General features: G+C 35.6%; 4 protein-coding genes across 11 annotated transcripts in view; 1 reads left to right on the top strand and 3 right to left on the bottom strand.

Moving 5' to 3' along the window:
* The window catches only part of Tsp26A (Tetraspanin 26A), a 44940-nt gene extending 44102 nt beyond the window's left edge, over positions 1-838 (bottom strand). The window contains exons 1-2 of one of the 2 annotated variants that reach the window (XM_034328932.2): positions 200-838; positions 29-82 (exon numbers count right to left, since the gene is read on the bottom strand). In XM_034328932.2, coding sequence (XP_034184823.1) covers positions 29-58 — 30 coding nt within the window. In that variant the 5' untranslated portion in view covers positions 59-82; positions 200-838. Of the gene's footprint in view, positions 1-28; positions 83-199 lie in introns of those variants that run through there. The other variant, XM_076689641.1, reaches the window with a different exon arrangement.
* Positions 839-982: 144 nt separating this feature from the next.
* Positions 983-1861, top strand: mRpS24 (mitochondrial ribosomal protein S24). The gene is made up of 3 exons (XM_034329484.2): positions 983-1157; positions 1226-1403; positions 1476-1861. Exons 1-3 carry the CDS (start codon positions 1125-1127, stop codon positions 1763-1765), a joined length of 501 nt encoding a protein of 166 aa, XP_034185375.1. The 5' UTR covers positions 983-1124; the 3' UTR covers positions 1766-1861.
* A 155-nt stretch (positions 1862-2016) lies between these two features.
* The window catches only part of twin (CCR4-NOT transcription complex subunit 6-like twin), a 240557-nt gene continuing 216402 nt past the window's right edge, over positions 2017-26171 (bottom strand). For 5 of the 7 annotated variants that reach the window (XM_034329474.2, XM_034329473.2, XM_034329475.2 and 2 more), the window contains 7 exons: positions 21337-21405; positions 16714-17026; positions 13572-13723; positions 9264-9494; positions 9007-9184; positions 8796-8935; positions 2017-8354 (listed from right to left, as the gene is read on the bottom strand). In XM_034329474.2, coding sequence (XP_034185365.1) covers positions 8278-8354; positions 8796-8935; positions 9007-9184; positions 9264-9494; positions 13572-13723; positions 16714-17026; positions 21337-21405 — 1160 coding nt within the window. In that variant the 3' untranslated portion in view covers positions 2017-8277. The other 2 variants (XM_034329477.2, XM_034329476.1) reach the window with 2 other exon arrangements.
* Yip1d1 (Yip1 domain-containing 1) lies at positions 9763-11177 on the bottom strand. Its single transcript, XM_034329481.2, has 2 exons — positions 10816-11177; positions 9763-10741 (listed from the first exon to the last, which is right to left on the bottom strand). The coding sequence occupies exons 1-2, from the start codon at positions 11039-11041 to the stop codon at positions 10182-10184; spliced, it is 786 nt and encodes a 261-aa protein (XP_034185372.1). The 5' UTR covers positions 11042-11177; the 3' UTR covers positions 9763-10181.

The following is a 26171-nucleotide window of genomic DNA, read 5'->3' on the forward strand; positions in this document are numbered from 1 at the left end:
TTTCCAATCATGAACAACGATTACTTACACCAGTATTTTTATTAGTAGAGGAGTTCATTTTTTCGGGTCTATATTCTGTATTCTGTAACACAAATACATCTTTTTAGATAAATTAAGGCTATCCTGTGATTATTTCTTTATTTTGAGTTTAATCGCAAATGGCGCAAATCTGGTATTATACGTTTTTAACGTATCTTACCGTAAAATACTGTAAAATGTAAAAAACCCTAGAATACACTCGAATGACCCAACCCTGATCACTATCACGAATTTCGCCCTTACAGGGGCTGGCGTTTTTTGGGGGCTTTTCTGCCCCCTTGTTGCCCACCGAACACTATCGTCCATGCGCCTTCGGGGATGGGTTGGTACATTATTAAATTTCATCTCTCTATTTTGCCATACTTTTGCTTCTGTTTCCTTCCTTCCATACTTTTACAACTCTTGTTTCAGTCCCTCTGTGTGTCCCCTTTTAGTCGCCTTTTACGACAGGCAGGGGATACCGTGGCCGTATTCTAAGCCCCCCCGAGCCACAGGGGGTCCAGAAACTACTAACTTACACCCTAATGTTAAACTGAGAAAACTATAGCTGCATACGATAACAAAGATTATTAAATATATTTGCTTTAGTGCTACAGCGGTTTATATAAATAATTTCTTCTTCCTTGAATTGATTTGAGATATATAAAATTTAAAAACAACATAAATAAATCCCAAAAATGTGTGTAGTGTTTTTTGAATTTATACCGCAATTCACCAGAGTCCATAACTGCGGGATACCAGAGTCCATAACTGCGGGATACCAGAGTCCGCCAGGTTGGAAGATGGTGGGGGAACGCAGCGAGCTCTCTGCTAATCGCTTTCCACTTCGTTTGGAAGTATCGCCAATCAGGGCGAAGATGCGCACTGGAGAAGCGCGAAGAACGAAAACTGGTCTTTTCGCAGTTATGGACTCTGGTGAACTGCGGTATACATTATGTAAGCCTGGAATGTAATTTTATCTTAAGAGCTTGGTACTCCTGTCATGTTTTGGAGTATTGTTTATTAGGTTTATCATTCAAAAAATTAACGATTGTTATTAACAATACAATTTTAGGTTGTATATTGTACGGAAAACTAAAGATATAATGAGCTTGGTCTCTTATATACGTCCTGTAAATGTACGTACTAAACGTAAGTATTCACAACATAACCTTATGTATTAATAAACATTCCAATTCATTTGCAGATATTACTTAATCAAAATGTTATTACAAGAAGATGTTTACATGCTAGTGCAGTACTTAATAAAACACAAGCTGGGCACTATAGACCTAAAACAAGAGTAAAGCAACCATTAACATATGAAATGGCAAACCCTCCATATCAAATTGCTGCTAGGAAATCTTGGAATTCTTGGAATACCTGTATCTATGTTATACAATAACTTTAGCTTAAAATTTGTTAATAGAAAGTACTGTATTTCTTTTTTCTTGTAGCAAGTATAAAAGATGGCAACAGAATTTCTGAAACAGCAATTGAGGATATGTTTATTCGAAGTTTTATGCAAGGAACATGGCATGGATTTTTTCTGAGTGAAATAATTATCAAACGGCAACATAACGTGATCAGAATCGCCGGAATTATTATACGCAGATTAACGCCTATTAAAATATATTTTTTAATCGGTTACACTGAAGAACTTCTAAGTTATTGGTTACACTGTCCAGTGAAATTAGAATTAGTATCTACAGAAAACAAAGATGATGTTATATACAAAATAATATAATTTAGTATTTGAACATTGTTTAAAATAAATAATATTATATTATTAAAAATAAATGTATAATCCTAAAGCTTATTCTAGAAACCTTTAATCCTTGAACAAAATGTATATATTTTCAATAAATTGTGCAAACTGTTTTATTTATAAAGAAACAACAAAACTTGACTGATCTTGTTTTGTATAACAATAAACATTCGCTTAGTTAATTTTTGCAATCTTTTTAATTTATTTCACGTTAGTTAATAAACTGTTACATTCAATCACGACTCAAACGCAGCCCATATACAATCATTGCATTTTCAATAAAAACTAAATTACATGTCACTGTAAGATGAATATCTAAATAAAAGGGTGTTTTAAGTGCAGACTGACAGAGCATTCAAACTTTTTTTATATCCTACTAGACACATTCTCTCCTTCATTGTCCTTACAACTCTTTTTTTCCAATATTCAATCAGGACCGTGTTGCTACCTATTTGTACTTTCAATGAATCTTTGAGTATTTATAATGGATATACGGTAACGAGGAATCATCGATAATTAATTAAATCAGCGAAATATAACGTATCCTACTTGGAATCAATTGATAACATATCAAAATTTGAAAAATCATTGTAATAATTAAGATTTCACGTATAAAAGTACCAGTAAAATGTATAATCATGTAAAATTTCAATAAAAGAATTTTAAATTATTCTGATTTAAAAGTATATTTCTTATAACATATCCAATACTTAAAAATTCGTCAGATATTTTAGAAACATTATATATTATTATAATTATCTTATCAATTTCATAACATTATTCCGTCAAATTTTGAAAAAATTATACGTGTAATCTAACGCGAACAGTTTTTTATTTTCAAAGAAATAAAATAAATCTTGATTCCAACATTTCCAATAAAGCAAATAAAAGATTTCCAAAAGCATACACGAAATCTGATTGAATTTACATCATTAACACTGAGATGTAATTAATCTTATGACGGACGCAAGAATTATGTTCCGATGTTTATAACTTTTTTTTTTTTTAATCATGTTCTTACAAAAGTACAGGCTGAAATGTGCTGTGCTCGTCTTATTATAATTCTAGTATAATTATATTTTTGTTTATGGAAGTCAAAAATTGACACTATCACGCAATATCGCATAGAACATAATTAAGATTGCTTGTGCATTGCACTTCGTTGAAGTAAATAAATCACATATATTTATGAGGCAGTAAGGGAAAACAATTAGAATATAATTTTTCATGAAATTATCTTTGGGATTATATTAAGAATTGATGTACCGTGTATTAATTATATTAGTCTCTACTTAGTGTAATAGGATTATTCGTAAAAACATAATACATAAAAATGACTATGTATTCAAAATTGTGATTCTCCTATATAATTGTACTACACATGTTTTACAATCAAAATGATTAGTTATTAAATACTTGGTTAATATACCAAAATATTAATAGAAATTCTAATATCACGTGCAATAAACTAAACAAAATATATATATATATTTGCTAAAATATTAAAAAATTATTTAAAAAATGATTCTTTTGGTGTCACTTGTTATTATTATATAACATAATTGCTAGCTCCAGATATACTTTTAATTATAAATATATATTTATACTCTGATACGCATAAATTATAGCCATTAAATATTATTAAATTCTTTAAATTGTCTTCCTTAATTTAAAAAACAATAATATTCTATTAACATTGCGTGCATAGTGTCATTTTGTATTTATATGTAATGTTATACCCTTAAATTACGTGGTATGCCCAGAATTACAAAGTACAGAAAAGTACAGGTATCAACTACATGTCTCGTCGTTCAAACTATTAATGTACAGAACATTTCAAACAGAACATTATGTTTACATTATACAGGATTAATGTTTCATCACGTAAAAATATTTGCCTATCATTAACTAATCTAAAAGTAAGATTGAATTTTTCTATGGGTCGAAGGAGCTCAGAAGATTGAGGATTCGAAAGTGATATTATAATTATGGAGCTTTTAAGATACTTAAACGTTCAATGGAATTTCAAATGTTTTTAAAGAATAAGAATTATATGAAATCCATAATTCAAATGATATTTGCAACAGTTCGATGAATTCTTATATTGCATTATTTAATTACAGTTTGTTATTCAATACTTTCGTTCGTTAATTCTAGATGTGTGTATAGTAATTTATATTTTCAATTCGAAATATTCTTATCTCTTCTTATCATAAAATTTGGCAAAATTCATTAAATCGATATAAAAATGTTGCAAATTTAAAACGACATTAAATTGTATTATCTCTATAAATATGGAATGAATCTTTATGTAATTAAAGTACAAATAAAGTAATCATTTTTTCAATACATGTTCGTAAATTAATTTTTACTCCCTTATAAGATTAATATCAACAAAATATTTATGAATGTATATTGTACGAATGAATTAAAATGAATTAGTATCATTTATTAGGTACAGCATTTGAGAAACTAATATTTACTTAGTACAAAGTAAATCTTTATTTAAATAGCTCTTTTATTCTATCTAAATACTTCATTTATTGTCATACTTGTATAACCATTTCATCTCCTAAATCATTTTAATTGTTTTTTATTTTTTAATCATATTATACAAATATAAATAGAATGAAACAATCGAGGCCTGCAATAATCTAGCTTTATAATATAGCACTAGTTGACTAGAGGGATATATTATTTTTGTTCTCCAACAACTTTGAAATAATACGAAACATCTTTGACAATTAACATCCGTTCCATGATAAAATAAAATGTTGATGAATGACGCTATAAAAATTATTAAAACTGTCTTTGTTTTTAATTTTATAGATGCTTTTCTATCACATTTGTTATGTTAATACTGTTGCATCCGAATAAAAAATTAAATGGTGCCGAATGGATCATCGCCCGATGCCTGTGTTGGCACCGGAAGTGAAGGCGTCTCGAAGATTTCAATGTCGAGAGAGCCTAGTGGTGGTCTCTCCCTAAGATATCTTTGGAACTAATAAATTTTCGACCCAAGTACCTCAATATCTTTTTGTACAGAATAAAAATACGCTTCGAAATCTTCGAAATACCTCCACTTCCGGTATGGACACATGCATCATACAGCGCTCCATTCGACGCCATTTAATTTTTCCTAATGTCATTTCTTTCTATCTTGTACCATTTTAGAACTATATCTTGGCCCAGTAGCTTGGGATACCCTGCATGTAACATTTAAAACAACAGTATTAATGTAATGTATTTATAATCATTAACAATGCAAATGAATATAATTCAATGTTTATAAGAATTCATCGAACGAGATAAAAAAGTGTTTATTACAGCAGAAGATCTTTTTAAGAGTATTGCTATGTATATTTTGTAAAAAAAATGACGTTGTTCTTAAGATAAAAAAATGATTAAATCTTGTATGCTTTTTACAATGTATTCTGCATTAGCGTTTATATGAATTGATATTAGCAAAAGTACTGTTACTATGTTGAGGAACAGTGGTCCTCAAGTTCATTAAATGAAACGATAAATATTAATTTGTGACTAACAACAGTCATATTGTATTTCATAATTTAATTATTGTAATGAGTCAATCGAAAATTTACATGTGATTTCTGAATTTGTATTAAAATGAATACCGCGTATAGTACATTTATCTCAATAAGAATATATCTTTTTTTGAGAACCACTGTACTTAAAATAGGGTACATGTGTAAAATCTAAGTTAAAGTATTATATTAATCATAAATCTTCTCGAGCTTCTATGTTTTTTTTCAAAGCTATCTTGAATACTATGGCATAGGCTTTGTATGAGCCAAAATGCATGAGAACAAGGGGTCTGCGAGGACCCAAAATCCCAAGCAAAGGGTTCAGGTCAGATTGAGTACCGCAACGCAACATCGGGATTTCTCGAACTTTTAGTACTTGAAATTTTGGAAATTCCGATACTTTACATACAAGAATCTAACCTGACCCGATCCAAGTCCTTGCAGATCCCTAAATTAAACAAGATATAGTAAGTATTAAATGTTTGCTTCATTGACACTTTAAATAAATCGTTTCGGTTCGATTTAACGTGAATGTCTACTGTTCTTTGCCACGTTCTAACATTCCAAAAGTAAACTATAATTGTGTATCAAATCATAGTTGTTCACTTAAAATATTCAAATTACAATTAAATTTATAAGCAGTAATATTTTACTGATGAAGTATAATTAAAACGTTGTACACAAACACCTTAAAAAAATACCTACATAATTAAATGCTATGCTTTAACAGTACTATTTCAATACAACCCGTTTTTATGCGTCAGTGCCATTTATTTCATATGCCGAAAATATTAGAAACATAATATACAAAATTGATTTTGTAAAATGATTTACTACCAAAAAACCAGTGAAATAATATTAATTTTGTTTAGCAGAAAAACATAGGTATTTTTAGGAAAACAATTTTCAATTGTAATTTAACATTTAATACTACCTAAATGTCAGTAATTATTTAAGGTTTTATTGGATCATAAAAAATGTTGCTTTATATGATAAATAATTATCATATAATTGAATTTCAATTCTATGAAAAAGAAAATATATATGTTTAGAAGTAGCCAACACCGATACTATCGAAAAGTTTTATGAAACGTTAGCGTTTCACATTGTATACCCTATTGATATTAACATAGATCGTGATAAAGAAATTAAATGTACAATTTTCTAAACAATGTAATGAACGATTTGTTAATTTTAATGTAGGCCCAAATTTATGAATAACTCGTTTGTATATGTATTGTTCGCTTACCGCGCGTTTGTTAATGAATGCATATACAAATAGGGATTGCCACTTCTACCTCCATTAATTAAAACTATATTGTAATTATCTACTTTATACAACATTTACTACACATATGTCTTTGATAAACTAATTGTCTACTACTTGTATAATTCAGTTGTTACTTCTTTCAATTACAAGTAGATTACAAGCCCATTTTACACTTATCACATTTATTATGTACAATGAATGTTATGCAGTGTATTGATAGTGCCGTTTCGTTTGAAATATGTTTAGGAACACTGTTTTAGCTATTGCAAATGTTAAAAAGGAAAATCAGGCTTAAGTATTCTTTATAATTTATAATATTGCAATATCTTCTTTCATATACATGCTTTACTTTGTATCTAATGAAATAGAAAAAAAAAAATAAATAATGCATGAAATTAGATCGATTTTAATAAAAAATTATAAACATAAGAAAAGCATGCAATTTTGAAGTATATAATACAATAATGCTTACATACTATGATAAGTAATGCAACTTTATATCATTTAAGAAAAAAAAAATCTAATATTTACAAAATTAAAAAAAAATATACATATCGAGTGCGGATCAATTAGAAAAATGAAACTAATTATTATACAACAAACTATTACTACATATATATTATTCAGATATAAAATTTGAATAATAATAAATTTGAAACGATGCTGGAAAATGTATCTTACATTCTCGGTTGAGATTATTATGTATAATGAAATTTGTTAAACGGAAACTTAATAAAAATGAAAGAAAATACACTGACATAAATGTACATGTGATTAAAGAATAAGTACACGATAGAGGGATAAACATAAAAGAAATATTGCAGCATATACAAATTGAATTCAACTGAATTACCAAGTAGTGAATTAGTATGGTATATATTAATAATTGGAACTGAACATTTAATGAGTGAATGTCCATTGATTTTTCCAAGATACTATGAATGATGAATATCATTACATTACCATACTTACAAATACACTCGCTACAATATCATCTATTTCCTTATATAACATTATCATTATCAATATACGTGGCCAATAAGAACAGATTTGTACTTGCATTGAAATTGTTAAGTCAACTCCAATCACTTCGCACAGCCCAGTATAGCGTGTATGTTTTCGTATTTTTTGTTTTTGTTTTGTTTAAAAATACAATTTCTCGTTGGATGGCAGCATTCTTATCAAAAAGTTGGCTTGGAGAATGTTGTAATGACATTTAGGAAGAGATTAGGATTTTTTTTTTTTTTTCTAGTAGACACTAATTTCTTGATAAATATGTGAAGTTGTTCCAATTGTTAATGTCAATATCACAGAGGCTTGATCGGAATATCTTTTTGTAGGAAAATAGGTATCTACATATTACGATGGTAGTAGAAGTTAAAATACTCTTAATATGGGGGAAAGTTAATTCTTAAAAATGCAATACACTATACATGGGCTAAACGCATTACAACACAGCTCCCTTCACCTGGTCATTAGAATTATTCATCGATATTTGATAGCTTTTGTTTGAATGTGCGGTAATATGGAGTATTTATAACATTTGCTATTGAAATAGTTGTCGACTGCGAGTGATATTGCTAGAGCCAGAAGTAAGAGAAAATGTGATGGGGATTTCATTTTTATTATCATTTATTATTCCCTTATAGTTACTTGGGCCTAGATCGCAGCAGCTGCTACCTGCGTGAGATCAGTCCATTGCTTGTTCCTACTGTTGGTGTCATTTCAAGTTCCACTAACAGAGGAAAATGATCTAAAATAAGACGACAAATTTAATTAGAAAACCCACTCCTAATATTTGGAAGCTAATAATCGATACAGTTGATGGAAGATGAAACTTATAGGGGGGAGAAAAAGGCGTTTCGTCTGGGGATCGTCTGCCAGACTCGTCAGTGGGGTTGACGACAGACGATCCCTGCCCCAGACGCCTATAACACCACTTTTTCGAACTCCAATATATTCGAATCGCATGCCGGGCGACCGCTAGCGAGAATAGATCAATCTGTGAATAGGCCATCTGGCGGTCTCCGGCCCAAGCTAACGGCGTCCGGGGAGACTCACCGCCCTCCCTTTCCACTAAACGCCTACAAACTCTTATATAAAAAAGAGGAATTTATTTTTGTATAACTACAATAAACACGAAGGTGAACTTATTATGGAAAGAACTATTAAAATTTTAAGAAACTCAACTTACCGGATGGAACATGTGGATGCGGACATCCAACCACCTTATGATCTTTGAACCAATCTGCACTTAGAGGACCCAAAAGTCCTAATGGTACCATACTTTGTTTCGAATAGAAAATGTAATCTATTATGCCTTTGAATTCGAATCTGTGAAAGAGAATATAAAAATAAGTATTTTATCTAATATATTAATGAAATATTGAATCGATTAAACTTACGTATAGTTAGTATAGGGCATGATGTCTTCACTATACGCAGATGCAAGTTTAAAAGAATGAGTAAATTCATTAGGTTTATCGCAACCAGAGATCTTTTGTAAGCATGATTTATAAGCTAAGTCTTTAAAATCGCGGTGATCGGCCGCTACTCGTCCCGATGTAAGAAATTCAATTACACCTGCATCAGAATAAATACAAACGTTTGTTATATTTTATAATAAATTTATAATAAAAGTAAATGAAATGTATCTCTTTACCAGAATCAGGTAGGGAATTGAAGTCACCACAAAGTAATAACTGAACATTGGAAGAGTCAGGTTTATGGCCAGGTCTAAAAGACTGGCCAGCTTGGTCCAAAATGGAACGTAATTCATTGCTGAGCATCATTGTTTGTATTAATTTCACATCGCAAAATTCTGGATCCCAATGAATATGCGCTGTGCAAACTAAAATTGGTTGTTGAACCTGTGCTGGATCAGATGGAAGGCCTGAAAAAAATTCAAAATTTTATTTAAAAAAAAATAAAATTATATTTGTGTATTTTATTGTATTATACACCAATCGAAGTGGCTTTGAAATTTTTGAAATGTCCTCACTTCCGGTACCGTCAGATGCATCACATGGTGCTCCATCCGGCGCCATTTTATTTTTCCTACTTAATTTAATCTGTCTCAATTGCATGGAAACTGTAAACTTAGGTTCAAAGATATTTTCATCGATCGATTTAAATATCCTCCATTTTTATTATCAAGGATACGTTATTAGATCAAATAGAGGGTATTATTTATTAAAATGCAATTTATTTACAATCTATATAGAATAATCAAATATATCATATTGATACAATATACTTAAAGATATTATAATTAAATATAAATCATATTATCCATAATGTAAATTAATATTACACACAAGAATGTCTAAAATCTGATATAAATAAATAGCCTTCACATATAAATCAATGTTGATGATGATTAACATTGTATCAATAACATGATGATAAAAATCTTAAATTGAAGATAACAATAATACATTATTGTATATTGCATTTTATAAGATGTGGTATACAATTTTTCACATGGGAAGAATTTTTGTAAAACACCAACTGTTTTGCAATAAATATTTCGAAAATTGAAATTTTTGTATGAAAAGTATTCAAGTAGAACCAATTGCTTTTAGAATATTACTATTAATGTGAAAACACCATAAAGAAGAACACAAGGATAAGCAATAAGAAGACGCTGATTTTTTTCTCCTGACATAGTACAAAAGAGTCTAGATGCAGAAAGTGTTGCCCATGTGACTGTCAGCACAGCTAGAACCAAACCAGCTGCACCTTGCAAAGATGAAAAGACACTGAATCCTGCAAGTGCTACTACAGGTAATAAACAATAACCTAATACAGATGCTACCGAAGACAATGTAATATTACTGGTACTGGTCATTAATGACAGAAGAATATACATTAATATACAAGATGTCATGGCTAAACCATAAACATAACCAAAATGTGCTTTAGAACCAGCTAACAGGAGAAAGGCAGCGAGGAGTAAGCAATTTGCTACTGGACCAGCTAGATCAGAATCTTGAAGCAAATAACTTGCATCATCGATCTGTCCACTCCTATGAAATGGATTTAATACAGCTAATGTTTTTCTTAATATTCTATCAGGATTTATGCCTAATTCTTCTAGGAGCGGTGGTTCTTCTTCCGTATCGCCAAATCCAGCTGGACCTACAATTCCATATTCAAAATAATAACAGTCATTGTCTAACATATGATTATGTTCATTTCTTTTGATCATATACCTTTTGGAAAATTATCCTGACCGAACATATCACCAGTGTATACACTTTCAGTGGGATCAAGAAAGCTTTTCTGGGTATAAGACGAATAATTTACAGATTGCTGATCATTGTATGTTTGAAATTCAAATTGTTGGTTAGGTTGGCCAAAACCAGAGCTATCGAAATTGTAGTTGGGCGGAGGTGCAGCTTGCCCCCAATAATTTTGCTGATTTCTATAATCAGACATTTTCGTAATGTTTATATTTCCACAGATTGAAGTATTTCGCCCTTGTTAATGACAACAACTTATTAATTAACACTCCTATTTTTACAGAGGCCGCATAGCGGCGCAGTTCAGATAAATATGGAGCCACGCATGCGTTGGCGTTACATTGGAAGAAACATTCAGCGACATCTTCGTTAAGGAAGAAGAACAAAATCATTGATTATCATAAACTAAATCAAAAATGATTTGCAAAATCAATAACAGAGAAAAATTATAATAAACATTTAATGCTATTATAAGTATTACTGTATGAATTTCTTAGCAAATAAAATACATTTATAATAATCATGGCACAAAATTTGTTTCATCTCATGTACAACTTGTACCAGTCCCTCAAGGAACCTTCTTGGTTCTATCAGATATAATGATCTTTAGAAAGGATTTATAATAAGAAATCGCAGTGTATTCTGTACTACATGAGCCTCTGATTCCTTTGATTTGCTACAAGATGAACCGGTTTACCTACCAGTGGCAACTTAATGTATGATAACGTACACGCACGTGTACTGAAAGGTAACATTGATACCTAGAACCTTGATGCCTGATTTTTAAGTTCAATGGATTTTAATAATCCTATCAATACAGGGTACACTTGGGTGCAAAATAGGCTTCTTTTGATGGAGAGAAGAGCTTCCCATCGTTTTTTGCCTTTAATCTTGAAAGCATTCTGAGAAAATCTGGGGAGAGACGGGGAGATCCCTGGAGAGCCTAGGAAAAAATAGGGGGATCCCCGGAAAGCCTAGGAGGAGCCTAACTTAAAACCTCTTCTTCTTGCAATTCTCTTTTCTTTTGTATTATATTTCGAACTGTTCACGAATAAAATAAAGCAAAATTTTAATTATAAAATTGTTTCAGTAATCTGGTTCATTTCGTACCGATTACAATTTTCGGGTTAAATGTATTTCCTTGTTATTTATTCAACGTCATACGCAAAGGGCGGTTAATTATCCCGTATGTTGTACACAGAAGTCGCCCTTCGCTCGATCAATACGCCAAAGTCATAGACAGTAAGGAAACAGGAAAAATGACGAGGGAGGAAGGATAATTAATTAGTACGTTAACGAAACGTCACGAGTATCATGCGATCCCTCCCCATAAATCTTTATGCGTTCTTTCATCTACCCTCGGATTTTCAAAGCGCATTTCCGACCCGACGAGATTTTCAACGTCTCGCTGCACACAGCCGACAGGAATTTCAAATATAGTGTAACCACTAGAAGGCGGGTGTATTTATTATAATAATAACTTGAGGGGTCTTCTCAGTAAGGACTCCATTTGTCGTACTATATAAAATAAATTAACCCTCGGAGCACGGACCATGAAGAGAGCCCCAATTTTAATTCTTCTATTATATTTGTTAGTTTAATATTCTTATATATATATTTTGTAAATTCGCTCTGTTCAAGGGTTAACCCTTATAAAAGTATAAAACAGAAAATAAAATTAAAATTGTGGCTCTACCATAAATTATATCAAAAATTTTACCAAAATCCTTGCTTATAAAAATTCTAAATTCTATAAAAATTTAGTAAAGGTATGATGGTTGTAGAAATCAGAAGATACATTGATATTGATAAGTCAACTTTGCAGAGAGAGGATGTAGAAGAGTAGCTATTGATGGACACATAAAAGGAATAACAGGGAAACGGGAGCATGTATAAAGCCAGAGGCTCATGTAACACATACGCGTGGCTGCATTTTGAGATGCTCTCTGGTTGGTAGCTAATATGCTCATTAAAAAAGAGAAGAGAAAAAAAAAAATGTGGATCGTGTGACACGTAGGGGGACGAGGCTTGGTAGATGACTGTCGGAGATAGGATTGGCAGCTATGCCGTCCCTGTGCCATGAATTATAAGTCTGCTCACGTATATCTGGTCTACGAACTCTCGCCACTTCATCTCCTTCAGGCACCTCGAAGCTCGCTCTTCGATTTACGCTAGGACGAGCATCGCTCGCAATTAATTAAGCAGTCACTTCGATACCGAACACGCCAGCTAGGTCCATTTCGTTGACTGGTTTAGCAATTTAAACGCGTCCGCATCGCGATCGTGTGTCGCTACCCTCCTTAATATGCACATTCTACGCCAGAAGATTATATTATTTTCCAACGATCTTCTTGTTACGATACTTGAAGGGTAACGTTATTGAAACGTGAGATTCGTTCTTGTAGATTCAATCCGATACGTTAGTAGGCCGGGCAACTGATAGATGGCACCGTACCATGCCACCACGTGATTAATGGTGGCAATTGGTTTCGCGAACGAATCGATCTTGCGGAAACCAGAAAATTAATGTATCGCTCTATGATGTGTTCCGGACAGCTCTACAACAGCTATATTATACATAAACCAGACCTACATTGGTATTTTTGCCTGGGGGAAGTCTAAGGAGGACTACAACCTTGGGCTCTCGAAGGTCTGATAGCCTCGGGTCCCAGAAATCTCAATCCCTTCCTGTTTATCAGTATAAATAAATTCGTCTGACCACTCACCATTGTCCCAAGCAGCCTCCTTCGTCCTAAGCAAAGCAGCCAATCCGATATTATCCTTTGGCATCACTCTGTTCAGCATATTATCCGAGCCCTCCGCGTTCGCCATAGCCAGTTGATTGAATTCGACTAAATGCTCCTTGATCAGAGTAAACCTGTGGATGGAACAAGAAGAAACAGACAGATCAGAGAATCGTCATAGACATACCAGTTATTTCAACGGATTAGAAAGTCAAGGGCCGGAGTGGATCGTTTCTCCTTCCTGAATCTCTGTTAGTCCTGCGCAAGCGGTTCTCGTCTAGCCGCTCGGCAAGACTCAATTTCGCCCGAGCGGGAAAGAAACTTCGCGACTTGGATACGATAGTTGGATGATTTTCGTCGGGAAACTCGTACGAAGGCGTATCACGTACGCCATGTAGAATACAGGCTTCCCTTTCCGATATGTGTGGCACGTATAGTTGGGAAATATATTCTTCACCGAATCCCCATTACGAGCCATCATCCCCCTTACGTCCCTGAACCCGTAAACAAGATTGAATCAACGTCACCCGCAGTTACTCAACAGATGTCGTGCACTGATTGCATAAATACTTTGACGAGAATAAAAATTCGGTCCAGGTAAACAAATCGAAATAGGGTAAAAGTGTTCTCCACTTTTTAGGCACAATTAGTCCCAGTTAGCTTTTGAGGGGAGGGGGGAGTCAAATGTTAATGTGGCAAAAGTCTACATTTTACGGAGTGGGCCAAATAGTAATAAAGCAGAGGTCTGTATTTTATTCCTATCATGCTAACACGCATTCGTTAGACAACAACGGTCGTTTTGAGATTAGGTCGTTAGTCCGCCATTGGGATCGCGTTCATTACGCGATTTTGCGGCGAACCGAGTGGCATAAAATGGCCGGCGGTTGCGTGGCTGCCGTTTAAAGAAGCCCAGCGCTCTTTATAGTCCACTCTGGATATAGTAGCTCCCATAGCAACGTTAGCCGTTAACAGAGGCCATTTGTGCAACAGGACCATGTCTGTCTGGTATCTTGTTATCCCGTGAGATGCGAGCGCGGATATCTAATATTTCCACGACGCTCTCGGACTTGGGTTACAAAACTCGGAATGAGCTTCGCCGAGTTAGTGCCGACCTACGATATGCTATAATACTTCCAACTAAAACTCGCTACCGAGATAATTAAGAAGGCCGATGTATGGTCTACCTCTACCACTTCTGACGTCTCGTGGGATTTATTTTCTGTCTGTTCAAGATCTATAATAGCGCAGGGAAATATTGATAGCATATTCAGTACCGCCTTTGAAGGAGGGCGAAGTTGCCCCATCCACGAGGAGGCATGTACCCAAAGGCCCCTAAATCTAATTTTTAAAAATGTATAATAAAAATATAATAAAAATCTTTGAATTGAAAAATTTGCTACTATTGAGCAATGGTGGGGGTTGCAGGATGATAGACACCTTATTTCCTGATCTTCGTTATAATTGTTGGACTGATATTTCGTGACACTGTAAACGAGGGAACTTTGTTAGTCGAATCAATAAGGATATCTTACCCAAACGACTGATTGTACCTTGGTCCGACCCCTCGTTCAAAGAGATACCGTGGTTAGCAATGAGGCGAACGAGTTTTAATCAATTCAACCGGCTGACTTTCAACATGCAAATCGTGCATCCAGGGAATTACTAGCGATCTGAAGAGTAGATCTTGCTACGAGTTTACTATCGTCAATGGAGATGGGATCAGGTTGAATACGTCCTCGCAAATCCCACTCGAGTACTGAAGAAAAGTTTCGAAGTATTCGAACACCGAAACATTATTTATCAAACAATTGGAATTTTTCTGAGTGAAAGGATTAAACACCTTTCGGGAATAAGGTTGGTCGTTCTTCGAACAATTGTCAATGACAACCTCTATGCAGTTGGTAAGGTTATAATAGCTTCATAGTTTCAAAGTTTCGCGTTCTCACGCGGCTTGGTGCAAGTTTCACGAAAGAGAAGAAACTTTTCTGATACAAGATGCCGGAGGTGACCGGTGCGATCTTATACTGTAGAATCTTCAGTTTGCAGGGGATCAGAAGTATCGACACTTCCGACCACGCTTCGGCTAACTCGGATCATTTTTCGCTGAAGTTTCCACGCGTTCGTTCGCCAAACACTCGTATTACCTCGCAGCCACTTTTGTGAACTAATAGAGAAGTTCTGTACGAAGAGATGATACGGGTTGGAAAAGTATCTGGATTGAAATAAAAGATGTTAGTTAATAATTAGAAGGGATCTTCTCTTTTCTTAGAATATCTTTTTCTTTTCATTAAATCTTAATATTCATTAATTATATTTTGTAGCAGTTATGAATGCTAGGGTTCCCTAGAATGAACAGGTATAGGGTTCCCTAGAATGAACAGATATAGGGTTCCCTAGAATGAACAGATATAGGGTTCCCTAGAATGAACAGATATAGGGTTCCCTAGAATGAACAGATATAGGGTTCCCTAGAATTAAGAAGTTATACTTGCTTTACACCAAGTGCAAACAGTATTGCACTAAAGTTACTAGATCATCCCTAGGCTTAGTAACACCTCTATTTGTGCACAGCGTTGAGGTTAGAATTGCTCCTATACAACATGGCCGACACAAGCGAACGGATTACGAGGGAAACAATAATTCTTGAAATTACGTGAATAAACTGATTACACATAGACAGCAAGTGGGGCTATCAATTGGCCTATCTTAATATTGTCATTTGTTCGGTCGAATATTTATCGCGCCGGCCATAAAGGACCCGTTATGTCTCTACGACCTGTGCATACGGTACATTAATCGTCCTTACCCGTTCGATAATTTCATGCATCCAGGCAAGGTAACGTCGTTTGGCTGCCATTATGTCGTGATACACTGAAAATAAGCATTGCCCGGAATAGATATCCTTCGAAAACGATAAAGTACGCGTATGATCAATGTGACGCGCGTTAGAGCCCATCTGTGCGCTCGCGTGTCCCCGTTCGAAAGCAATAAACCGAGGATAATGAAAACATTTCGTTCGTAAATCTACCGATACGCGTGTATCGTTGGACGAGAAATTTATCAGGATGAATTTTCAAACGTTAATTCAGGAATTTGATATGTAAAGACACGAAGACCCACTTACTTTGCCGTCCTATAAAAAATAGCGCAGCCATCCACGTATTTTCGATCGTTCTCAGCCATCGTCTTCGCCCGGGATTTCGGCGAAAAAATTCCATCGTAACCATCCTGCTTCAGCTCCGGCAGGAAGAAGTTGTAGAATTGGTCCGTCTCGACCTCCTGCAGGCTGATGATGTCCGCCGCGTAATGTCGTATCTCATCGAGGATTCCCTTTTTCCGATATTCCCAATCGAGCGCCCAGCTCGGACAATAACCGTACATTTGCCGCGTCGCGTACTTGTCGCACAGCACGTTGTAACACATTACCGTGAATATACCTGCAACAGCAGAGAAACGTTCTGTGTACACTACAGGGCAATGGGGAATTTCATCAGTTGTCTGATTTGGGAAAATTTAGAGAAATCTTAACTTAGACAAAGGATGAATAAAACAAGTAACGAACTAATTAATTTTATGACCTTTTTGAATTTTCTCGCCTTTTTGATTGTACAGGACCCTATACCACTGACCCAGAATTTATTATATTCTTTAAAATAATTTTAAAGGTTCTAAAGAATAAATATTTATAATAATTTTTTCAATTTTATAAAAATTAACTTAGATTTTTATTAGATCTGTTAGCTACTTTTCAAGAATTTTCTTCTAGGATCACTATTACTCTAATTTCTCTTGCTTCCTGGTAAATAGGAACAGACGCTCGTAGCAAGCATAGACACATTCAGGAACAACATTACGAGCCACGTCAGGATAAGAAGATCAACATAAAAGCGAGCTGCCTTTCCGACGTCGTGCTTCTGTCTGAATAAATCCCAGACAAAATGCAGCCCATCTTAGCTGAAGCACGACATCGAATTACTGGATGCTTCTTGTACATCCAGCATGCGCAGAAATCAGATTTGTTATTTTGTGCCTGATGCGACAGTGGAAATAGTTTCATACATGTTCAAAGGGTATCTAATGAGCGAAGCTTTAACATTTAGACCTAATTACGAAGGATGAATTAATTAATTCTTAAATATGGAAGGACCTTCACCTACAGCGCCACTTTTCCCTAAGAAAGTCTCCCATGCTCAACACTGTACATGACAACTCTGCACGAATCCCCTATCATATTTTCCTCCCAACAATTCCAAATAAATCGGTATGTTTTCTGCCCGCGAATCCTATCGAAATCGTGGTCGTCGATGCTTGTTAAGCAAAATATCATGTCGACAGGGTCGACTTTGAATGGAACTGGAAACGCTTCCTTCCTTTCCCCTTCGTGCTTGGAATTCCATCGATGAGACGTTTCCTCGGTACACCTCCGAAGCACGTACGTACACACTCGTTTTCTTTATGTGGCTCGATTTGAATCGCTTACGACGCCGCGACCGCGCAGAATATTCAAGCGGCTCGAAAGAACGGCTCCTCGGATGGATATACCTAAGAAAGAGGAAGATCTTCCTTACGAGCGATAAGGTTATAGCATCTATGAGTGCGCCCGTCATTGTCTTCATCCTCGAACCAGGATTACAGGGGAAACGACGACGCGACGCCCATTAATGGCGCATATCTCACGCAACATCGGGTCCGAATAATGCCCTCTTAACACGATCGCGTCGACGAATCTGAAGCAGTTGTTCAAGTCGTGTTAACAACCTGCTTAAGGTGGAGAACCTAGTTCGAGGAAGATTATGGAGACCTTCCGTCTCCTTTCGCGAAGCGGATGCTGTACATCGGTGGAGGATTCCGGGAAAAATTCGTTCCATTTTCTGTAATTATCAGGTTTTAATCATTTCCTTCATTTTTATACTATTACGAATATATTTCAATAATCTGGTATTGCTAAAGTCCCAAGTATGCCTAATTATTGAATCCTACTGTAGCATGATTTATCAACCTGCAAATGCTTATTAAAACGTCACAGGGGTATTTAGAGTAATTTGTTTGCAAGTGAAATTGTCGTCAATCAAAATGAACGATCAAAGTCCAGCGGATATTATGAAACGATCTAATAATGGATTATATTCAATCCACGATCGTTTATATAATAGAAAATAGTTGTCAATGGTAGCAACAAGAATCGTGGAAACGTTTCATTCATGGTTAGAAATGGAATTTTCGAGGTCACCAATGCCATAGCTTGTCTCAACAGTGGCAAAACCAGTCTGTGGAAATTCAAACAGGTTACTTAATTCACGATAGCTTGCACGAGGGCATTTATGGTAGTCATTTAGATAGTATTCAGAGGCGATTATTACCCTCTGATTGAATTTCTGCATTCAAGATGTGGTGCAAGTGTTGACTTACAAATGCTTCGAAAACTAACTGAAATTCACTTGAAAAACACTCAAAGAAAGTTTTTCTGTTTTTTATTTCTCACCCTTAATAAAGAATTACTTTTATGGCAAATCCCATAAAAAATGTTGAAAATAAATAATAGCCAGGTTAACAAAAGTCACGATTCGCTAAAACATAAAATGTCTTGTGTATTTATTCAGTAATCCCTCAGAGAATTTAATTATTGATAAATATGTTCTGATAATAAGCATCGCAATACGTTTCTCCATAAAATCGTTTCAATATTCGTTAGTTATTAAACAGTGCTGACAGGTCCTGTCACATTGTATCGAAAAGTTATAGAAACGTCATTTCGAGTAATCCATATTACGCACTGAATTACATAATGTTTCATCGACAATAATTTTGATACTGATTTTAACAATGAAGGTATAAATAATTCTCCATCTTCCATTTGCAGCCGACAATAAATTAAACTGAAATTTACAATTAGCGATATGATTGTTTAATTCTCTTGAATTTTATAAAACAGGCTTATCGAGTAATTAACGAAATGAATCTTTCAAATTACAATCGAAATTTTGTTTATTATAAATGTGTATTTTATTGCAGCTGTTTTCCCATGATTTTCACCTTCTGTTTCCTTCTTCATTCGCGAACTCGTTTTATAAACTGGCTTTGGTAGTAAAAGTAACAACTCACCCGTGACTATTTATTGTCGCGATAACGTATCACTGAAAGATTTTTAAATGAACTCCATCGGAAACGGAATGGTGATAATGATAGTTACACGCATCCTTGTCACCATCTTCACCGTGTTTAACGTGTTCTGGATGGGTTTAATTTATACGATTTTTTGCATCCTTATCAGTTTCCTGAGATCGTTAAAATAAAATTACAGAAATATGTTATTCTATTAAAATAAATAATAAAAATATTTTCAGAAACTATTTCCTTGAGTATGTTGAAGTATTTATTTTATAGGCCAAATGAAATATTTATTTGATAATATTCTCAGATTCCTTTGTGGAAAGGTTAAATTAATTATTAAAAAGGTCTTTTTTTTTAAATATACTCACTATGAAAGTAACGTATAATTTCATCTAAAAGTGACCAGAATGACCATGCAGGAAGAAAGTAACAGCACAATAAGAAATTATAATTATTAATGAAATTCTAACAACGACGAATGGGACAAGAGTAATGAACGCGTGCACGGCAACGACGATTCTAATAAGTGTCTGATTGTAACGTTACAAACGTTGGAACGACAACGACGCATAATTGCTGGCTGTCAAAGAATTCAAGCAACACGGACGCTCATCCCCGTGGACGTCCCATAATGATTATGATTGTCAGGGTTGTCGCGAGAAGTGCAAGAAGTAATTTGCACGGTCCTGCTGGCACAGTCGTTAGTCCCATTTCGCGTTGTTGCACGTACCGATTTACGGCCACCAATGGATTTCAAATAATTCCACGCGTTTCCAGACCGAAACGAAAAAAACGACCACGGGTATAGTCCGGTTCGAAGATATAGCGCGGTTATATCAAATGTGAAAAAAATGATAAAATTTATGCGCTCGAGGCGAACTCGAGCTTCGTTTTAGGGCTGTATAGTCTTGACAGAAATGTAGCACGATTATAAATATTGTAGAATAAAGATATCTCGAGTAAAATTTGTGAGGTCAAAATTTTTGGAACAAAGTATATAACCAGAAAAGAAAAAGTAATTGCTTGTCCACCGGTCAAGGTGGTCGTTGAGACTATTTTATTATACTTTGACTCGAGGCAAATTTATTAATGTTCCCGCCTTATCCTCCGTAATATGGTTTCCCCTTCAGGCATTTCCGCCTCGGCACCCTCAGATATTTCTGTAATTTCATCGCGGATTATCACGCCTTCATTAGACCGTGCTGTTAGTCTTTGCTCTATTGCTTTCTTTTCAACACGCAAGTTAATATGCTTATTTCGTTTTACGACGTTACTTTGATGCTCGTTTAACATTAAGGCGGAAACACATTATTGTCTGTGTACGAGCATTAGAATTTTATTACCCTATAGGGGGATCCATAAGAGGCGAGGCTTAAGAGAGACTTTAATAACTGTTTTCTAAAGCATTTAAATATAGTAAAGGAGGAGAGGGGAGAAAAAGGCGTTCCCGTCTCGTCAGTGGGCCCAGACACCCATCATACTGCAATTTGAACTGCGTGCTGGGCGACTGCTAGCGAGAACGCTGATCCACCGATCTTCTCGCCGCCACCTAGCGGTCCCAGCCCGAACCAAAGGCGCCCGGGTAGCCGAAACCCTTCTCCCCCTCCACTAAACGCCTACACTCTGTACTACTTACATGTCGGTCTCGTCCTGTTCGGTCTCGTCAAAGGTATCCATGGTCTCTGAGGTGGATGATTTGCAGTAACTGAAACAAATAATCGTACAAATGATTAGAAATAAAAACGAGATAAAAAGATTAAACGTTACGTATCGTATGTTGAATAGTAAAACAGATTACTTTTTGCTACAGCAGAGATAGAGAGGAATCGCAGGATGTACGAAGAGCTGGCTGCAACGAAGGGCGTTAACGACTCCCCGGAAATGACGGTAACAGCCCTGAAACCCCGAGACGTGACTCAACTCCGACATAAATGGCGGTACATTAGACAAGTGGAAGGGGCGCGAAGGTAATCAGAATTAACAATTCAAAGTCTCCGACATGGTCGTGGGGCTACAACCGAGTTAGACTGTCAAGTGTGCCTTCGTCATTGTCCCTTTCCATTCGAAGTCAGCCAGTTGATCAAATTCACTGGGAATAGTTAACCGAAGGGTACCATAAAATTTTTTAACAACTCGAAGATTATACATCTTATTATTAATGAATAATCGTCGACGATTCTAGGTTGCTGACTTCGTGACAATGAACGTAAAATAAACTAAACCGTTCAGAAACTTTTAAACGCATCCCGAGGAAAGTTTCAGTCGAAGAAGCTGTAGGAAGTTACCAGAAGACGCTGGAGAATAATTAACTTTCCTTATCGTGCAATTAGAGGAATTATTTTTATGCCCGGAACACCTGGAACGAGCTTCTTCATTATACCCCTCTCGCTTACTTTTAATCCATTTTAAAAACATCTCGAGGTAACTTGTATAGCCATCAAACGACGCGAAAAGGTATCAGAAGTGTCTGGGAATTAAATTTTCCGTCAATAAATTATTTCAAGGTAGTTAAATGTACAGGGTGGACGAACGAAGAATTTCATTCAAATTAATTTCCTTACGAGTTTACTCAATTTCATTTGCATCAACGATTTCGCAACTGCTCGTTATTAAATTCCACGCAAGAATGTTAATCGACAGGAAAAGGCCTGCGGCTAAAGGCAGTTATCGAAGAATTATGTAAAGACAAAATCAACGCGTGTCCACAACGTTACTGTTTACAGTTAATCCTGACCGTTGCGCCATGATAAATTTCAATTCGATGGCCGATTTAAATGGAGCCTTACATCTTCTTGTCCGGTGTAATTACCGGCTGATGGCAATTTATAGACCGCTCTAGCGTGCAAGGATGTTCAAAGTGAAACGAAAATGAAATACGTGTATTGGCTCTGTTATAAATCGCTATTTTCTAGGGTTATTTATTTTTCAGCAAATTATAGAAACAGTTGGATTCTGAATAAGCGACATCGTGGTCAAGACTATAGACAGTGGAAAATATAAATAACTAATTATTTAAGCTCCCCTTGAAAGATAAGCTAATGATATTCTTTATGAATCAACCTGTATAATTATTTTAATTCTCTTTGTGTTTTACCTAAATTTAATAATAAAAATATTTCTGAGGTATTAATGAAGTGTTGCGTCTGTGACATATCAAATATAGCTGGCAGCAAACCCTCGGTTTACAGGTTTGTATAGGAAAACGTGTCCCGGGGGGTCAACGACCGTTTCAACAGTAGAATTCACCGGAAACTGTGGCCGTTAATGACGATCCCCTTCGATAATGGGACAAATTTCAGGGGTTAGATTTACCGCAAGAGGATTCCTTGGTCAGCCATGGATCGAGTTTCACTCATGGTCAATGCGTTTCTCGCTGGCACAACTTGTGTTTACAATTAGGGGCACAATTAGCGGTGGCCGCATGTAACTGGTTGCTGTACTAACATTCTTCGTGTATACAGTCGCAAACAATTGATTCGTCAATAATACTATTACATTTTCTCTTTACTATTACATCATTTTTGAACCAAAGGAAATTTCATTTGGGCCCCCAAAATCATAATCCGGTACTGCCGACATTTCTGACTAATTCAGTAAAAGAATTTGATATTGCAGCAATAATAATATAATATTATCTTTGGCGCAATTAAACGTCAGGTTTAAATGAAAACGTGTAATAATGGTTCGTTTGACTAAAATGGAACAAAAGCTGCTGCGTTCGAAAATGACCTCTCAAAATGTTCCCCTGTAATTAATAATTAATGTAGACGATCCATTGTGCAAGTATGTCTATCGATTCAACCTTAATTATACCTGCACTTTAAACGTTTGGTTCGGATAAAGTAACTCCATTTAATTAACTGTTCTCGTGAAATAGGTATTCTCATTCAGTACCAATCAATTTGATTGACGTTCAGTTTCTATCGGTGATTCGATAAACGAATGGCAGAGACGTAGAAATGGAAGGGATAGCCGCCATCTTGTACTAATATGCGGCGAATAAATTACGTGTATAAACACGACATCATTAATGCCGCTAATTGTACTTGCATTCGCAATTCATGCCTGAGTCGATTGAAGTGCACCTCCCACTCGCAACAACCGTAGGGCACAATTAAGTGTAACTCTTATCGTATACCGATACTCTTCGATAAACATTGCAAACTCTCATTAGGGAATGTTTCAGTACCGACAGAGAAATTGTTATCTTTATTGGTCAATAAATTCTCCTTCGCCTCTGGTGAGTAGTAGAATTTATTGAAAAAAAAAAAAAGAAACGGAAGAGAAAATTAATCTTGGTAGCACGTGTATACAGAGAAAATGAAACAGTAAAAACAATACCGTCGGTACCATATACGCGCGTACCATTTTTGCGTAATTGCTATCGTTAATTTTGCTTAGGGACCATCTAGTTGTCGCAGCAGCACAGCTGTTTCGACCATTGGACAGCCACCGTTCGTAATTAAGAGAAACGCGAACGCAATTAGCGCTAGTCCTACTGCACGTTAACGCTGTTCGACCGATGATTCCACCGGTATTGTATATCTAGGTTTTCAATTAATTGCTGGTTAGAATAATGATTGCTTAATTGTAATTTAATTACCACGTTTAGATAAGGATACATTACATTCAGTTACACACTGATTATTTTTAACTTTTGAAACTTTTAAATTCTGCTGAATTAATTCAGGCAAATTTTGGGTCATTACTCGATTTTAAGGTAGGTATAGTTTCTATTAAGGGGCAGACTTGGCGCAAATTTAATTATCTCTTGAAAAAATATTTTATTTACCTGAAGATTACTTAGCAACACGGCTGACGGAAATTAAAAGGATAAAAAAAGAAATATAGAAAAGGAGAAGAGACGAAATGGTGGCAGTTGATCTATAATACACCATCCGGAAAAGATTTCCTCTGTTAATATTCAGACGAATATGAAAGTGGACGAAGAAATGACGTCGCGGCGTCTCTGCCTTTGGACGTCGTCGTTTTCCATGCATCTGATCGTTCTCTTTTCATTATTCAAACGCGACTTTGTCCCGTTCACGCTCCAGCTACGTCCGCGTTCGAGCCGCTCCACGATTTTAAATTGCAATTTCATGAAATCGCGGAAGCGAACGGAGCGAGCGGGGGACTCACCGTTCGAAACGAAGGTTCCTTCATGCGTGTGTCAGCTCCATTTTCATAAAACTGGCTGGAATGCAACGACGCTCTAAGGTAGCTCCCTGTCTCTGTCACGGAATTAGCATCCAACGTTGAAAACGTGCCACCATTTTCACCTACATAAGTATACACACCAGGCTGGATGTATCCCGGATGGAAGCATTGTACCGAGGGAATGTTAACGGCCTAGTCGAGTATGAACGCCAGGCAAGCGCTAATTGCGAATCCCAGTACTCCTAATTGTGAACGCGTGAACCGCACCCTCGTCGATAAGGCTGTCTCAACTATCTACCAGAGAATTAACTGTTGCCTTGCAATAATGTTCTCGTAAAACAATCAGGTACCGTTGGCTCTTTCGGAGAAAGTTACACTTGCATGCTGCAAGAACGACCATTTTTGTTCAACTTCTGGATTACTGTTGTTCAACTACTTTGAAACTTTCGTCGAAGTACTATTAAATTTTTCTTCGCTCCTAGGGAATTGTTTGCTTACGTAGCCCTGGTATTTTATGACAGTGCTGAGTACAGTGCAGAGCATGGGGTATTCTAGGGAAAATTGCGACGGAGGTGAAAATTATTTTTCAAGAGAAAATAAAACTTGTAATCTTAATTTTTATCAGCATCATTTGATTAAAATTGTAATGGATGATGGTTATCGAACATAAGTAAAGGAAAATCCTCCGAAAAGAAATAAATTAGTTTCTTCTAACTGATGTTCAACCCATTTCCTGAAGAAAGCATTTGTTTTCTCGGGGATCGTGGAAGCGAAGAAAATTCGATGGCAGTGAAAAGTTTATCAAGACATCGTGGATATGTCTGTGGAGCAAGAAAGAAGAGGAAGGATGGCCGGGGCAGTACTCTTACTTTAAAAGTAATCCGAGTTGCCGACAGTTCTAGCAGTTGAAGCTTCCCGTAGCCGTTTGCTCGACACGAAGATGGCGAAAAGTTTTCCGATTTAGCCGCTAACCGACGGTAAGCCAGCCGATTATTGTCTGACGGACATCATTGATGCCTGATTATGCGAACGGTAAGGAAAGCGATTCAAGAAGCTTCTGGAGCTCGTTACCTCGACGTCGCAACTCCGTAAGGAGTTTGTTTCGTGAGTTTCCTTTTCGGGAACAATGGGATCAGCATTGAAGCTGGAAATTATAATGTTACCCAGGCACCAAGATAAATTGACGCTAACTTTCCATCAGCCTGTTACTAAATTAACTCTTAGGTGATGATATTCCGAGAGAGATTTTATTTTATCGACAGAATTGTTTGCAGGATAATTCAGAAGAAAATTTCATTTGCACAGTTATTTGTG

Source organism: Osmia lignaria, chromosome 8, assembly GCF_051020975.1.
Source record: "Osmia lignaria lignaria isolate PbOS001 chromosome 8, iyOsmLign1, whole genome shotgun sequence".
NCBI lineage: Eukaryota > Metazoa > Arthropoda > Insecta > Hymenoptera > Megachilidae > Osmia > Osmia lignaria.

What these genes read in the sequence shown, in the direction of transcription:
- mRpS24 (XM_034329484.2), top strand. Translation starts at nt 1,125, where the DNA reads ATGAGCTTGGTCTCTTATATACGTCCTGTAAAT. An exon ending in CTTATATACGTCCTGTAAAT is followed by an intron (nt 1,158 to 1,225) that starts GTACGTACTAAA and finishes ATTCATTTGCAG; the next exon opens with ATATTACTTAATCAAAATGT. An exon ending in TTGGAATTCTTGGAATACCT is followed by an intron (nt 1,404 to 1,475) that starts GTATCTATGTTA and finishes TTTTTCTTGTAG; the next exon opens with CAAGTATAAAAGATGGCAAC.
- Yip1d1 (XM_034329481.2), bottom strand. Translation starts at nt 11,041, where the DNA reads ATGTCTGATTATAGAAATCAGCAAAATTATTGGGGGCAAGCTGCACCT. An exon ending in TCAGGATAATTTTCCAAAAG is followed by an intron (nt 10,742 to 10,815) that starts GTATATGATCAA and finishes ATGGAATTGTAG; the next exon opens with GTCCAGCTGGATTTGGCGAT.